This window comes from Peromyscus maniculatus, chromosome 1 (genome assembly GCF_049852395.1).
Source record: "Peromyscus maniculatus bairdii isolate BWxNUB_F1_BW_parent chromosome 1, HU_Pman_BW_mat_3.1, whole genome shotgun sequence".
In the NCBI taxonomy this organism is placed as follows: domain Eukaryota; kingdom Metazoa; phylum Chordata; class Mammalia; order Rodentia; family Cricetidae; genus Peromyscus; species Peromyscus maniculatus.
Window position 1 is genome coordinate 192,513,003 of NC_134852.1, and position 12,306 is coordinate 192,525,308.

Here is a 12,306-nt window from a genome sequence, read left to right on the forward strand (position 1 = left end):
CAATGCTCATGAACAAAATTCTAAATTCCAGTCTGCCTAAGAAAGTGGCTTTCAAACTAATTCTGTGGGTGCCACAAAGCTGTGAACCTCTCCTCATTCCTTGGCAATGTTTCCTTTAACATGTCACCCCATCAAGAGGCTCCAGGTTCAGTGTGCAAACAGCCTGCCTCTGGGCTTGGCACGCTGGAGTCCAGTTAACTGTGACTTATGGACCCACTTACTGCACACCTCCCTGTATGTCAGGTACCATGCTCGGGCTGGTTCCCCACCAGCTCCAGATCTTATGCATTTGATCCAGTTTGTCCTACCAAGTATTTCAAATGAGCTGCCCCGCCCACCACCACCACCAAAATAAAACTGAGGTCTTTGGAGACTTAGTTCAGTAATATAAATAAGACTGGAAGCCTGGTGTGGTGGTACATTAGGAAGCAGAGGCAGGCAGATCTCTGTGGGTTTGAGGCCAGCCTGGTCTACATAGAGTTCCAGGACAGCCAGGGCTACACAGTGAGACCCCATCTAATGAAAAAGAGAGAGGGAGGAAAGATGGGAAGAGGGAGGGAGGAAGGGAGGGAGGGAGGAAGGGAGGGAGGAAGGGAGGGAGGGAGAGAGGGAGGGAGGGAAGGAGGGAGGGAGGGAGGGAGAGATTGGCTGGGAAAATATCACATCATCATAAAGGCTCAGAGTGCCTGGGGAAAAGGACTCTGTTAAGCATTTTACATTCATCATCCTCAATCCTGCTGGGCCAGTATTGCAAAGAGTTGCTTACACTGTATTTAATAGCTCAAAACCGGCAAGCTTTAGTAAGCCTTCAGCCACATTTTTGCCAAGTCTGAATCAGAATAGTTTAGATAGGCTCTACTACTAACACCTGGTCCAGAGCATCACTGCCCCTGCTCTGGGCAGAGCACTCACATAGCAGCTTATGAAACGGTGGGCAGGACACTGTCCTAGTGTGCCCACCTGCTCCGGGGACACTCAGAGGATACACGTGAAGAGAGGACCTAGGACACAGTAAGTGCTCAACCAACAAAATAAGTATGTGTTCTTAACCCTGACCACGGTAGTGATTTCCACCTTTAACCCTTACGAACTCCATTCCTCTGCCACTTTGTCTTTCATTTACTATACTCATTTCGCAGGGCTGAGGAGATCTCCCAGATAGTCAAGATTCCTACTGTGATAAGCAGCATTAAGTGCTAGCAGAACTAAGGAATTTACTGGGCTGGGCCCTCAGGGGCACAGGCATCTGTCTCTGCCTGGTGTAGTTCAGGGAGATGAGAGGCAGAGGGAAGGCCTGGCAGCAGTGGGTAACTCCAGTCAACACCGAAGCAAGCGTGGCAGACAGCCCTGGTTAAAACGCCCAGTGCAATCAAAACCTGCCTCATTTCACGTGATCGGGTCTACCGGGCACCCTGGAGATGGAAGGCCTGGCCCGTAGGGAGTTTATAATTAGCAATTAGGAAAGTATACACAAACAACTCAGCTAGTTGGCAGCAGAGACCGAGGCCAGAAGCACTAGCCTGAGGCCGGGCATAAGAAAGTTCAGTTACTGCCTGTTTATTCAGCTCAAGAGTTTGCTATCTACTACAGATCTCCTGGGACAGGACAAGGGTAGCCCTGAAATGTTCAGCTGGGATAACAGCTGCATGGAAAAGCCCTGGGAAAGGCGCGCTAGGAGAGGATTAGGTAGGACTCTGATAGTTACATCAAGAATGGGATCTGCCTCTAGGTGGAGACATGCCCTTGCTTCTTCCTGTAAAGGTGAATGCATTGCTTCCTCCTGTAAAGGTGAATGCAATGGGGCAGGTCGGTGGCTTGGGTATGGGGTTATCTCTGCTAAGGCAGGTTCACCTTATGATAATGTACTTTTCCTTCCCAGAATTCCCACCTCCCAGTGTAGTCCTTGTAGATCAGCCACCATGAGGTTCAGCTAGAACTGCAAGCCTTCCTGAAGCCTGGCATAGAAAGGTGTAACTATTTTTTTTTCTTCTCTTGTGTCTTTTTCTTTTAGCTGCTGGCCAGAACTTAAGTAAGCTTTTAAAGCCCCTAACTCACACCTTGGCTTCCTTACTGTTTCCAAAGCTCCCGTGCTGACCACATGGCTGCCTCCTGCCTGGTGGCTGATCTGTAAGGGTCTATATCTCAAGCAGCCTGGCTTTTGTTCCTTCTCCATCCTGTTCCTTCCTTCCAGCAGCTAGAGACTGATGCCCTGGGATTCTCCTTCCATGTTCTAATAAGCTGTCCTCAGCTTCTATGTATATCTACTCTCAAATTCTTTTATTAATGAAACGGAAAACCACAAGGGGACCCTAATCTCCCAGGTATCATACAATAGCTCTGCTGGGACACCCCAGATTTCCATTTCTTTCCTGTCTTCCAATTAATTGTCAGAGAAATAAACCCATTCCTGTACCGCTAGACAGTATCAGTTACTCCATGAGGAAGTGAATGGGGGTACATGTATTGTGCAGGCAAAATCTTAAGAACTGTCGGAAGGGGTAAAAACATCCATGTCCAGAGGTCCTAGATTTTCATCCCACTTGTCAGGACTGGCCTGAGGACCTAATCCCACTATCTGTCACTCTATCTTTATTCCAGGTCCAGTACATCCTAGCTACACTCCCTTCCCTCAAGGATCCACTGAGGGCAATTTTGATAAATGGGCCAATAAGACGGCTAAGCAGATAGAAGCACCTACTGCGTAAGCCTGACGACCCAGTTAGATTCCCAGAGTTCACCGTGAAAAGAGAGCTGACTCTAAAAGCTTGTCCTCTAACCTCCACAGCCACACCCACACTCCAACACACGCACACAGACGCACGCATGCACGTGCGCGTGAAGAATAAATAAAATTAAAATAAATGTAGACAAATAGCTTTACATTCCAAAGACAAAAACATCAACCTGGAGAAAAGCTAAGGGAAGGCAACATGAATCATTGTAACATTGATTTGGAGAAAGAAAGAACAAAAGAAAACTAATTTTAAAACTACAATACCATCAAACTACTGGAGGACGAAGCCCAAAGCATAGGATAGCCCACTGTCCTGAGCCCTCCGCAGCACTGAAGCCCTTGCTGCCTATCACCAGACACCACAAGACAGCTACAGATGAGCACGCTGGGTCCAAACCACCAGCCAGCCGTTCTCACCCTTGTCCAGCCCTTGACACACTGCGCCATGGAAACACAGAGTGGCTACTTACTATCCAGGAGGCTCTGATGTAACATCTGGAGTCGGGCTGACTGCTGAGCTCTGTAAAAGTCAAAAAGAAAAAGGAACAGTGAGCAAAGAAAAAGGAACAGTGATGTGCGTTGATTCCCAGGTTGCAAAGCAAGGGAAAGGAGATAGGCCACTCCAGTTTGGCCATACAGACAGCACCCCTGAGGGACCGGGGCTTGCACACAGAGACGTTGGGGGTGCCAGGCTCTCATTTTTCACCTCACAAGAGATGAAGCCACAAACATAGGTGGGCCTGGAGGTGGACTTCAGCTCACATTTATCCTCAGCAGGAACCCCAGGGAGCAGAAGCCCCTTTATCTGTGCCTCCCCAGTCCTCAGAAACCCTGCCAAGCCACTGCAGATCCTTTCATGCACCCCAAATGCCATATCCGAGAGTGTCACACAACACTCTAGGTAGAGACTGCATCTTAAAAATGCATTTTAAGATGATCACGCCATGTTTACACAATTCATTTATGCCTGTAGGTTGAGAAGTGTAAAAATGAAGACACAATTTCACAAAATCCAGTAACAACACTGTCAGTACAGGTTGGGGGATGCTTCGTAAAACTACAAGCCACTAACAAAAGGAAAAAGTCAGCCAAGAGCTACTAGAAAGTGAAAGCAATGTCATTCTGTAATTCAGAGGTTCTTTGGTTGTAGTGAAGAAAAAAAAAAAAAGCCAAGGGTTCAATATATTTGTGTTAAGTAAATCTATGTACAAGTTAACTTTTACAGATATTCCTACTTAATATTGACCATGATCTCTACTAATAACCATTTTAAGGAAAATAAACTACCTAGAGAAGAGACTCAGGAAAAGGAAAGTAGAGGAAGAGACTAAGGATTAGGGAAGAGGAGATGACAGGGAGGAGAGGTGGCTTCTTTGGTGAGGGCTCCTCACTTAGCCCTCAGCTCCCACCTGTCAGTCTGGGTCCTTTTCCCTTACAGGCACTGCTGTCCCCACAGCCATTACACACACAGACACAGACACACACGCACGCACACGCACGCACACGCACGCACGAGCACATATGCACACTCACACATACGCGCGCACACACACACACACACACAGACACAGACACACACACACACACACACACTCACCCATCATCCTCCAGCCTGTCTGGCTATACTGGTATCACCAACTCACCTCCTACCACAAGGCACCTCACTCTTGGCACTTGCCCCGTTCTGGGATTCTACTGTTCAAGACCTTGCCTGTATCTCCATCAGGAAAAACTTTGACACGACCCTGTTAAGTCCTTCTGGGTCATCAGCACCCCTTCCTGTCTTCTCCTTCCCTCCATCCACGTGTCTCTTTCCCGCATGTCCTCAATAATGCTACAGCCCTGCGGGACTCTCAGATTCCTTTTCACAACCTCAACACCCAGAAACCAAAGTCTATAAATTTCTACAACCCACTCCATGGACTATATCTTTTTAAGATTATTTATTTGTTTATTACTGTGTCGGGGAGAGTATGTGTGCCATGGTGCACACGTGGAGACCAGAGAACAACCTGGTCAGTTCTCTCCTTCCACCTACTTCATCTAGTTCCAGGGATGGGACCCAGGTTGTCATGCTTAGACAGAAGGCAACTTCACTCACTGAGCCATCTTGCTACCCCAGAATCCATTTCTTTTGATCCCTCTGGAGCCCTGAGTAGTTCTGCCATTCTCCTCTTGCTCTATCCTGCGTCCCTCCATCTCTCTGAATGTCCCTCCTGTGCCTTGCCCTGTCTTGTCAATGCCATCGGTGGAGGTCTTCATTGACTCCCAAGACCCCCACAATCACCTCCCTGCAGGCAACTCCAATAGGCTTTTTAAGCCCTTGCCTGCTTCCTAAGATCTAGTCTTAGAGCTCCTACTGCCTTCTGGATAGCCCTACCTGATCTCCGGCCAGCACCGCAGAAGCCAAGTACCTGAAACCACCTCCTCCACGACTTTACCTCTTCGCTGATTCTCTTTCTAGCTTCTTCAACATACTGACATCCAGGCTCTTCCAGCTGCCTTGCCCAAACCCTAAACTTAGCCATCTCTTTCCCTTTCCCCAGCTCATCATTCCTCGAGCCAACTACGTAAACTAGCCCACTGTGACTCCCTTGGCAGCCTCTCTCCATCTATCCTTCCCGTCCTCCCCGTCGGTGCCTCCATAGTGTGGCCTCCCACCACTGTCTGCTTGGACCACTGCAGTGGCCTCCTCATCCTCTGACACTCCAGTTTTCTGCCTTCAATTCAACTTCTCTAAGGAATTGGCACGCTCTCACTCAAACACCTCTTTAGCTACATCAGTGATCTGAAGGAAAGCCAACATCTCCTCAGTCACATTCCTGAGTATACAGTCTTTCCCAAACCTGCCCCCCCCATTCCCACTTGAGATTTCTACTTTAGCTGGTCTTAGCCCTTTGAACATGTACATTCCATGTTTCTGTAGTGCCTCGACATGGATATTCCCAGTAAGTGACCTCAACTGTCATGTCCTGAAGGCAGTCTCTTTTGTGTGTGTATAGAGCCCCTGCAAGCATATCTCACATATGTTCAAGACTAACAGCACCAGTCAAATAACCAATGGAAAATGGTTTGTGGATGCACCAGACACTTTCTTGCACCATGGTGTCCCTGGCAGGGTTTAGGCCCTCACAGAGGTGGCTGTCAGCACCAGATGTGCCCCCATTTCTGCATGAGTTACAGATGTTCCCTTGTTACATTTGACTACTTTGAAAGCATGTCTTGATTCATTTTGGTCAGCCTATTACTACAGACCTCTCATTCGGCATGTCAGCCATTGTTATTAGGCCGTACCTGCAGCCAGAACTCATTCCAGAAAGACTGGGATGGTTTCTTCCTTGAATCTTCAGTCCCACAGTAATTATACCAGGTCCCAGTATCCACCCTGTTAGAAACTCAGAATCCCACTCTACCTTTCTCCACCCGTTACCAGTCTGCTTCAACTGAGTGTGTGACAACTTAACCTCTCTGCCTCCTTTCAGTTCTGATGGAGGAGAAGGGCCTAACCACTGCTGTCTTTTTCATCCACTGGTGCCTCCACAGACCCCAAAGAGGCAGCCCTGACTGCCACAGTTCACAGGCTTCCCACTCTTTCATCCCAGACCCCCAAGGAGGCTATCATAAAACAGTGGTTTCTCTGCCCCTTCCTGGGTTTGAGTCTCTAGCCATGCACCTGACTTTGGTGCCCAACTTCCTCGCACTAGTGGGACCCTGTCTCAATAATGCTTACACTTAGCACAGATCCATTATCAGCTGCGCATCTCCTCCCATAGTGTGTGGCCCTTCTGGGCTGCTGCAGCAGTGTCCACATTATTTTTTTATTTCTTCTAAAGCCATCACTTTCCCCTAAGAATCTCCTCAGTTTTTTGTCGGGGAACCCAAAGCACGCTTCAGCAAACATTCAGCGTCTCCCTAGAAGCCTGTTTACCTTGGGCTGGCTCTCTCCTTACTCCTTTTAACACAAACATTTTAACACAGGCCCAGTTTCAAACGTGTGTTCCCAGGATGTTTGGTATCTGGAGCATGTTTTCTACTGAGAACTTTGCCGACTCTACAATGACAAACGCCATTTCTATTTCTATTGCCTTGAGCCCAGTTACTGCTGCTGTCTCTCAAAACAACCTCTGAGGTTGGCATCTCCCCGGGCTACAAAAAAGAAAAACTGTCCCCCAAAATAGCATGCTGGAAATTCAAAGAAGGCAAAGGAAAGAACTTTAAAATGTCACCACAGAAGAAGTACGGGGCATGGTGGGTAGGGAAGAGTCCAAATTATCAGCTATATATATGTATGTATTTGAAAAACCCCTTTATGGTAGATGCCAAGCTCCAAAGGAATCCAAGCAAAAAACCTGACTCTGTGTGTGTGTGTGTGTGTATGTGTGTGTGTGTGTGTGTAAACAGGATTCAGAAAGCCATGCATCTTAAAGCTAGCAGCATCACCCTCTGTCATCCCCACAACATAAAAAGCCAAAGAACAGAGACAAAAAAGAAAGCAGGGCTTGAAAAGGAACCGACATGGAGAGAAAAACAGAAATACCTGTGGTGAGTTTGCACTGGGTGACTTATTAACCGTCTCCACTTTCTCTAAATCTGCCTCTAACTCTGCTTGGCAGAAGCTGAGATCTTTTTCTAGATTAGTCTGGTTCAAGAAAGAAAAGATGAGAAAGAATGTTTTAGTTTAAAGAAAAGGAGAAGGAATGGAAGGTTAAGTTTGAAATGAAGGGTTTTTTTTTCTTAGAGTCATATTGTAATAGGGTCACGAAGGCCCGACTCAGTCACAAGAGCTCACTAGAAGTTAGTCTAAAGACGTGAAAACAGAGAGAGCAACATTAGGCAGGTTCAATGAAATCCTGAGTCTCAGGGCCTCAGACGTCTGTTCTACTTCAAATGAGAACTACAAATGCCACAAAAACCTACCTGTGAGGAAGGACCCGCTTCCTCTGTGTCAGAGTATAGTGACTGTGACAAGTGTTGTTTGTTTTTAAAAAACAAAAAAAAACCTCTAAACATTAGTATATGTCTCACAGACTTTGTTAAAATAGTTTCATCACCAGGCCAAACAAGCTACTAAGTTAAAAAAACAAAAAAAGATTTAAGAAAAGAACACAAACCCACAACACACTCACGGCACCCAAAGCTAGAGGTCTAGCACACAGTCCGCGGAGGAGGCACGGGATTACCTTTCTATCCTCTCTAGGAAGGATAGAGCAGTCTCCAGGAGTATAGTCCCATATCTTTTTGGGAGGCTGACGGGAAGCAGAGGAGGAAATGGAGAAATGAGCATAAAGACATAAAGACAAACACGGGGGGCTCAAACAAAGAGGGGCGCGCTAGGGACCGGACCAACACAGAAAGGTGAACTCAAAGCACAGGGCTGGGGTCCTGCCTGAGGACACACAGCTGTCTGCCCCGGGAGGAACTGGAAACACTGGCGACTTAACTACGTCTCACGAGTACATCAACCCCAGATCCTCAATATCGGAAATTCCAAACCAAAAGGGGGGGGGGGGGAAGCATCAATACAAATTTGAACAAATTAGAAACTCTAATTCCTTAATGTTCTTTTCAAACAAAGGCTGACACTGGAGATTTTACATTTTTGAAATAGTCTCACCTACTGTATAAAATCATCATCTCCTGTCAATAGATGTATATAAATGTATAGATCTGGCCAATGGAGGGTGACCTGAACTAAAGGCGACTCTGGTTTGCAAACAGCATCCAGAGTGAGAGTTCAAATGGTGCCCATGACCATTTCATATCAGCAGCTTAACTGGTAAGTAAGTGGAGTCTGGTAATTATGCTATCGCTAGAGGTACATCCATCCTCCTCGGCCGATCAGAGGTCACTCCGCTTGCTCTTGGCCCCTTCATGGAGAATCAGAGAGATGGAAATCTGCCAGGAGAATGCTGTAGGCTTAACAAGAGTGTGTGTGGAATGAAAGCTATGCAAACTTCCAGAGACTTCTAACTCTGAGCTTCTCTCACAGAAGGGGTTTTCTGACTGTGTCTAATGCACACTCTCAAGTGTACACTCTCCCACACTGTGACCTCCGCAGAGATCAGGAACAGGAGATCATTAAGAGCTCCTAAGATGGCACACAAGTTTCACGTCAATGAACTCTACAGAAGCATTTCAAAGGGCTTGACACTGAGAAACACTGTCTTGAGTTTGTGGATAGAAATCAAATCCATTTCTGTAGAAATTGGAGGGGTAAAGAGAATAAAAGGCAGGTCCCCATGTTCCCTGTAATACCTCTCCAAAAGAAAATCAACTGACTCTGGCTGTGTTTGCCGGCAGCAGCAGGCCCTCCATGGATGTGAGTTCTGTGATGGAGTCAGTGATAAAGCAGCTACCATTCATTCTTAGTACTTAATACACTCGATGGTTATCTGGGAAGTAGACTTTTTACATGCGTTAGCTCTGCGCCTTTCTGACTTTGTCACAAAATTCTATAAGCAAGTGTCTCCAAATTAAATATGCTTTGAATAAACCACCCCACCCTCCAATGGCCCCTGGAGACTTGAATTATTTATTTCGTGGCAATTTATTGAGGTCAACAATAAGGATCTTGTTACAGTTTTCTTTCTGAGTGGCTTTCAGAGAGGAGGTTGGGGAAGAAAAGGCCACTGAGCAACCGTCGGTGCCAGAGTTCTAGTGGGTTTTACTCTGGAGCAATGGTCCTGGGTTGGTGTGAGAACAAAAAGCAAGCAAAGACGATGACCCGTGGGAGTTGGTAGCTACCTTCTTTTCATGAATGGCTAACATCCTCCACACCAGCTCCCATGGCTTTACTACAGCGGGGCACTCTGTGCCTCATTATAATTCCACAGGGAGAGAAGGAAAAACTGCTCCCTCTCCTACTCCTTCCTCAAGCCCGTTGGTTCAACCAGATAACAAGCCCGCCTGGGGACGTCTAAGCCACATGTAAACGTTCTCTCCATGAGGTTCCTGGGGATTGTGGCCCATGCACTTGTGGCAAGTCTTCCAAAGTTAAGGCTACACAAAAGGAACACCTCCCCGCTAAAAAGAGATGGTATTGTTTGACAAATGGCCTGTATCCTCCATGTTTATATGAGGTAAGTCCCCCAGTTTGGGGTAGAACTGTCAATTTATCTAGTTATTCTCAGGATCTGTTTACTACAGGCTGGGGTTGAACTATTGTCTAATATCAACACAATCACTTGCAATGACAGACTCATGAAAACACATTACTAGTAATAATTTAGTGAAGAAAGCTCCCTAACTTTTGCAAAAAGGTAATATTTCAGATTAAACTAGTTTAGTTATTGGGTAGATGAGGGGATGGCTAGCAATCTGTAGATCCTGAAAGGGATTTCAAAAATCACTGGCATGGATTCTAGAGAAAGCAATTTTTTTTTTGTTTTTTGTTTTTTGTTTTTTTCGAGACAGGGTTTCTCTGTGTAGCTTTGCGCCTTTCCTGGAACTCACTTGGTAGCCCGGGCTGGCCTCGAACTCACAGAGATCCGCCTGGCTCTGCCTCCCAAGTGCTGGGATTAAAGGCGTGCACCACCACTGCCCGGCCAAGAAAGCAATTTAAATCAAACTTCTCTGGCTTTCTGTGAGTACGGTAGGGCATCGCTGCTGTGTACATCAATCATAGTGCTTTGGATGGAACTACACCTAATAATACATTCAAAAACTGAGCAGGTTTTAAGGAAAAGGATTAGGATACTGTTCAGTTTTTGCAAGTGGAAAAGACTGTGTGCATTAAATTTAGTGTCCAAATGGTGAACAGCAGAAAAGGGGAGAGAGAAAGGAGAAGAAATGAGTTGTGCGATGTGCACCACAGCTCTAAGGAGGGGCGAGGACAGCTAAGTGCAGTTGGGCTAGATGGTTCCGCTCCACTGTCCCTAGGTGGCGCTCTTCATCAATAATAGGGTGTGTGTGTGTGTGTGTGTGTGTGTGTGTGTGTGTGTGTGTGTGTGTGTGTGTGTGTGTGTGTGTGTGTGGTGAGGGGAGCTGCATGGAGGAAGGCCCAGAAGGGAATACCTGTTCCTACAAGTAGATTGTAGGAAACTGGGCACTCCTAACTCAGAAGGCACCTGAACTTTCAAGCTCAGCACCTTCAAGCGGAATCAGCGACTCCAAAGCACAACCTGACTTCCCTTTGTCTTTTTAATGGAAAACACACAGCACGGAATTTAACATTTTACTGAACTATAAAATCAGTTCCTATCTGCAAACAAAATGATCATCCAAGACCAAAAGCAATGCTTAGAGTCTCATGCACATGTCTAATGTTTCATTTTTCTATGCTTAATTCTTCCAACTGTAAATTCTTTTTGCAGTTATAATTGGGAATTCAAAGCAACTACAGGTTAAAAGTCCATCCCGTTGAGTAGAAGGACAAGTTCAGATTATCCTCATGCTTGAAACATATCTGGGCTCAGGACTAAGGAACTCCCCCCTTAAGGGCCTAAGTCAGTCTGCACTGCCAACTCAGAAATACCTCAGGGAAGCTGCCAAACACTAAAGTTTCTAGATTTCTACCCTCCATTCCAAATCCTGGAAAATGCTAGCGCAACTCAGAGAAATCATTCCCTAAAAGCTGCCTTTAACCGGGCTGGATTGGACTGTGTCTGCACAGAGAAGCACTTTTTTTTTTTTTTTTGCCTGCTCAGACACTTGCCTCGCATGCCCGCTTTAAAAACACGATTTGAAGCACCACATCGCTGCCTTCTCAGTGACACACTGCCATGCCTGTCTTCGGAATAACTCAACAACTGGTTAAAGTCGTGACTGGATGGCAGGAAAAAATGCCACCCACCAGGGATGTGACATTTGCTGGGCGTGGCAGAGGGAGACCTGCCTAGGACAAGTGATGCCTTGGTCATGCTCTCTGGATGTTCTAGGAAGGTGTATCCCAGAGCTCACTGTCCCTTCTTGTGGGAAAGCCTACAGGTTGTAGTAAGAAGAAACAAACAACCCAACCGCGGACAGCTATCACAGCTGCTCCCACTACTGAATCCCTCACACAAACCTGATTCTGTAGCAGCAACAATGCACCAACAGCATTATTTCACAAGGTGTATAACCACTGAAGCTATCACACTTACCGGTTTCCCAAACTCCAATTCCGAAAAGAACTTATACCAAGGTTCATTCTTTAAATCTATCTCTTCTGGGCTTATATCCCGACTCTATAAGGGTTGGTGACAGGGGAATGGAAGAAAGAGAAGGATAACATTATGCAAAAGATTACATAGGAACAGGCCAGTAGAGATGCAGCGGCTCTGGGTTCCACAGCACCCGCTTCAACAGCAGTGATCGTCCAGTGTCACCGACACCAGCAAAGACAGGGCACTGAAACTGAGGGAGTGGACGTGGTCATAAAAACAGGGAAACTGAGGAAGGGAGCAGTGAGGCCTTCATTTTCAGTCCTGCAGCAGAGGCAGATGGACTGGAGATGGAGGACTCGGCACTACACTGCGACTCTTCACCACAAAGCGAAATATGGGCACAACAGTGTTCCTCAATCATTTCATCATGAGAGCAGAGGGAACCCCCCTCTTGTAACAAAATATTAGCTGCGAGCGGATCAACTGGTG

At 46.5% G+C, this 12,306-nt stretch overlaps 1 protein-coding gene across 50 annotated transcripts in view; it reads right to left on the reverse strand.

Annotated features, from left to right (window-relative positions):
• The window catches only part of Sorbs1 (sorbin and SH3 domain containing 1), a 238,680-nt gene that overhangs the window by 42,940 nt on the left and 183,434 nt on the right, over window positions 1-12,306 (reverse strand). For 36 of the 50 annotated variants that reach the window (XM_076563072.1, XM_076563033.1, XM_076563034.1 and 33 more), the window contains 4 exons: window positions 11,815-11,898; window positions 7,915-7,980; window positions 7,272-7,373; window positions 3,205-3,254 (listed from right to left, as the gene is read on the reverse strand). In XM_076563072.1, the coding sequence (XP_076419187.1) occupies window positions 3,205-3,254; window positions 7,272-7,373; window positions 7,915-7,980; window positions 11,815-11,898 (302 nt within the window). The remainder of the gene's footprint in view (window positions 1-3,204; window positions 3,255-7,271; window positions 7,374-7,914; window positions 7,981-11,814; window positions 11,899-12,306) is intronic. The other 14 variants (XM_076563070.1, XM_076563047.1, XM_042263419.2 and 11 more) reach the window with 2 other exon arrangements.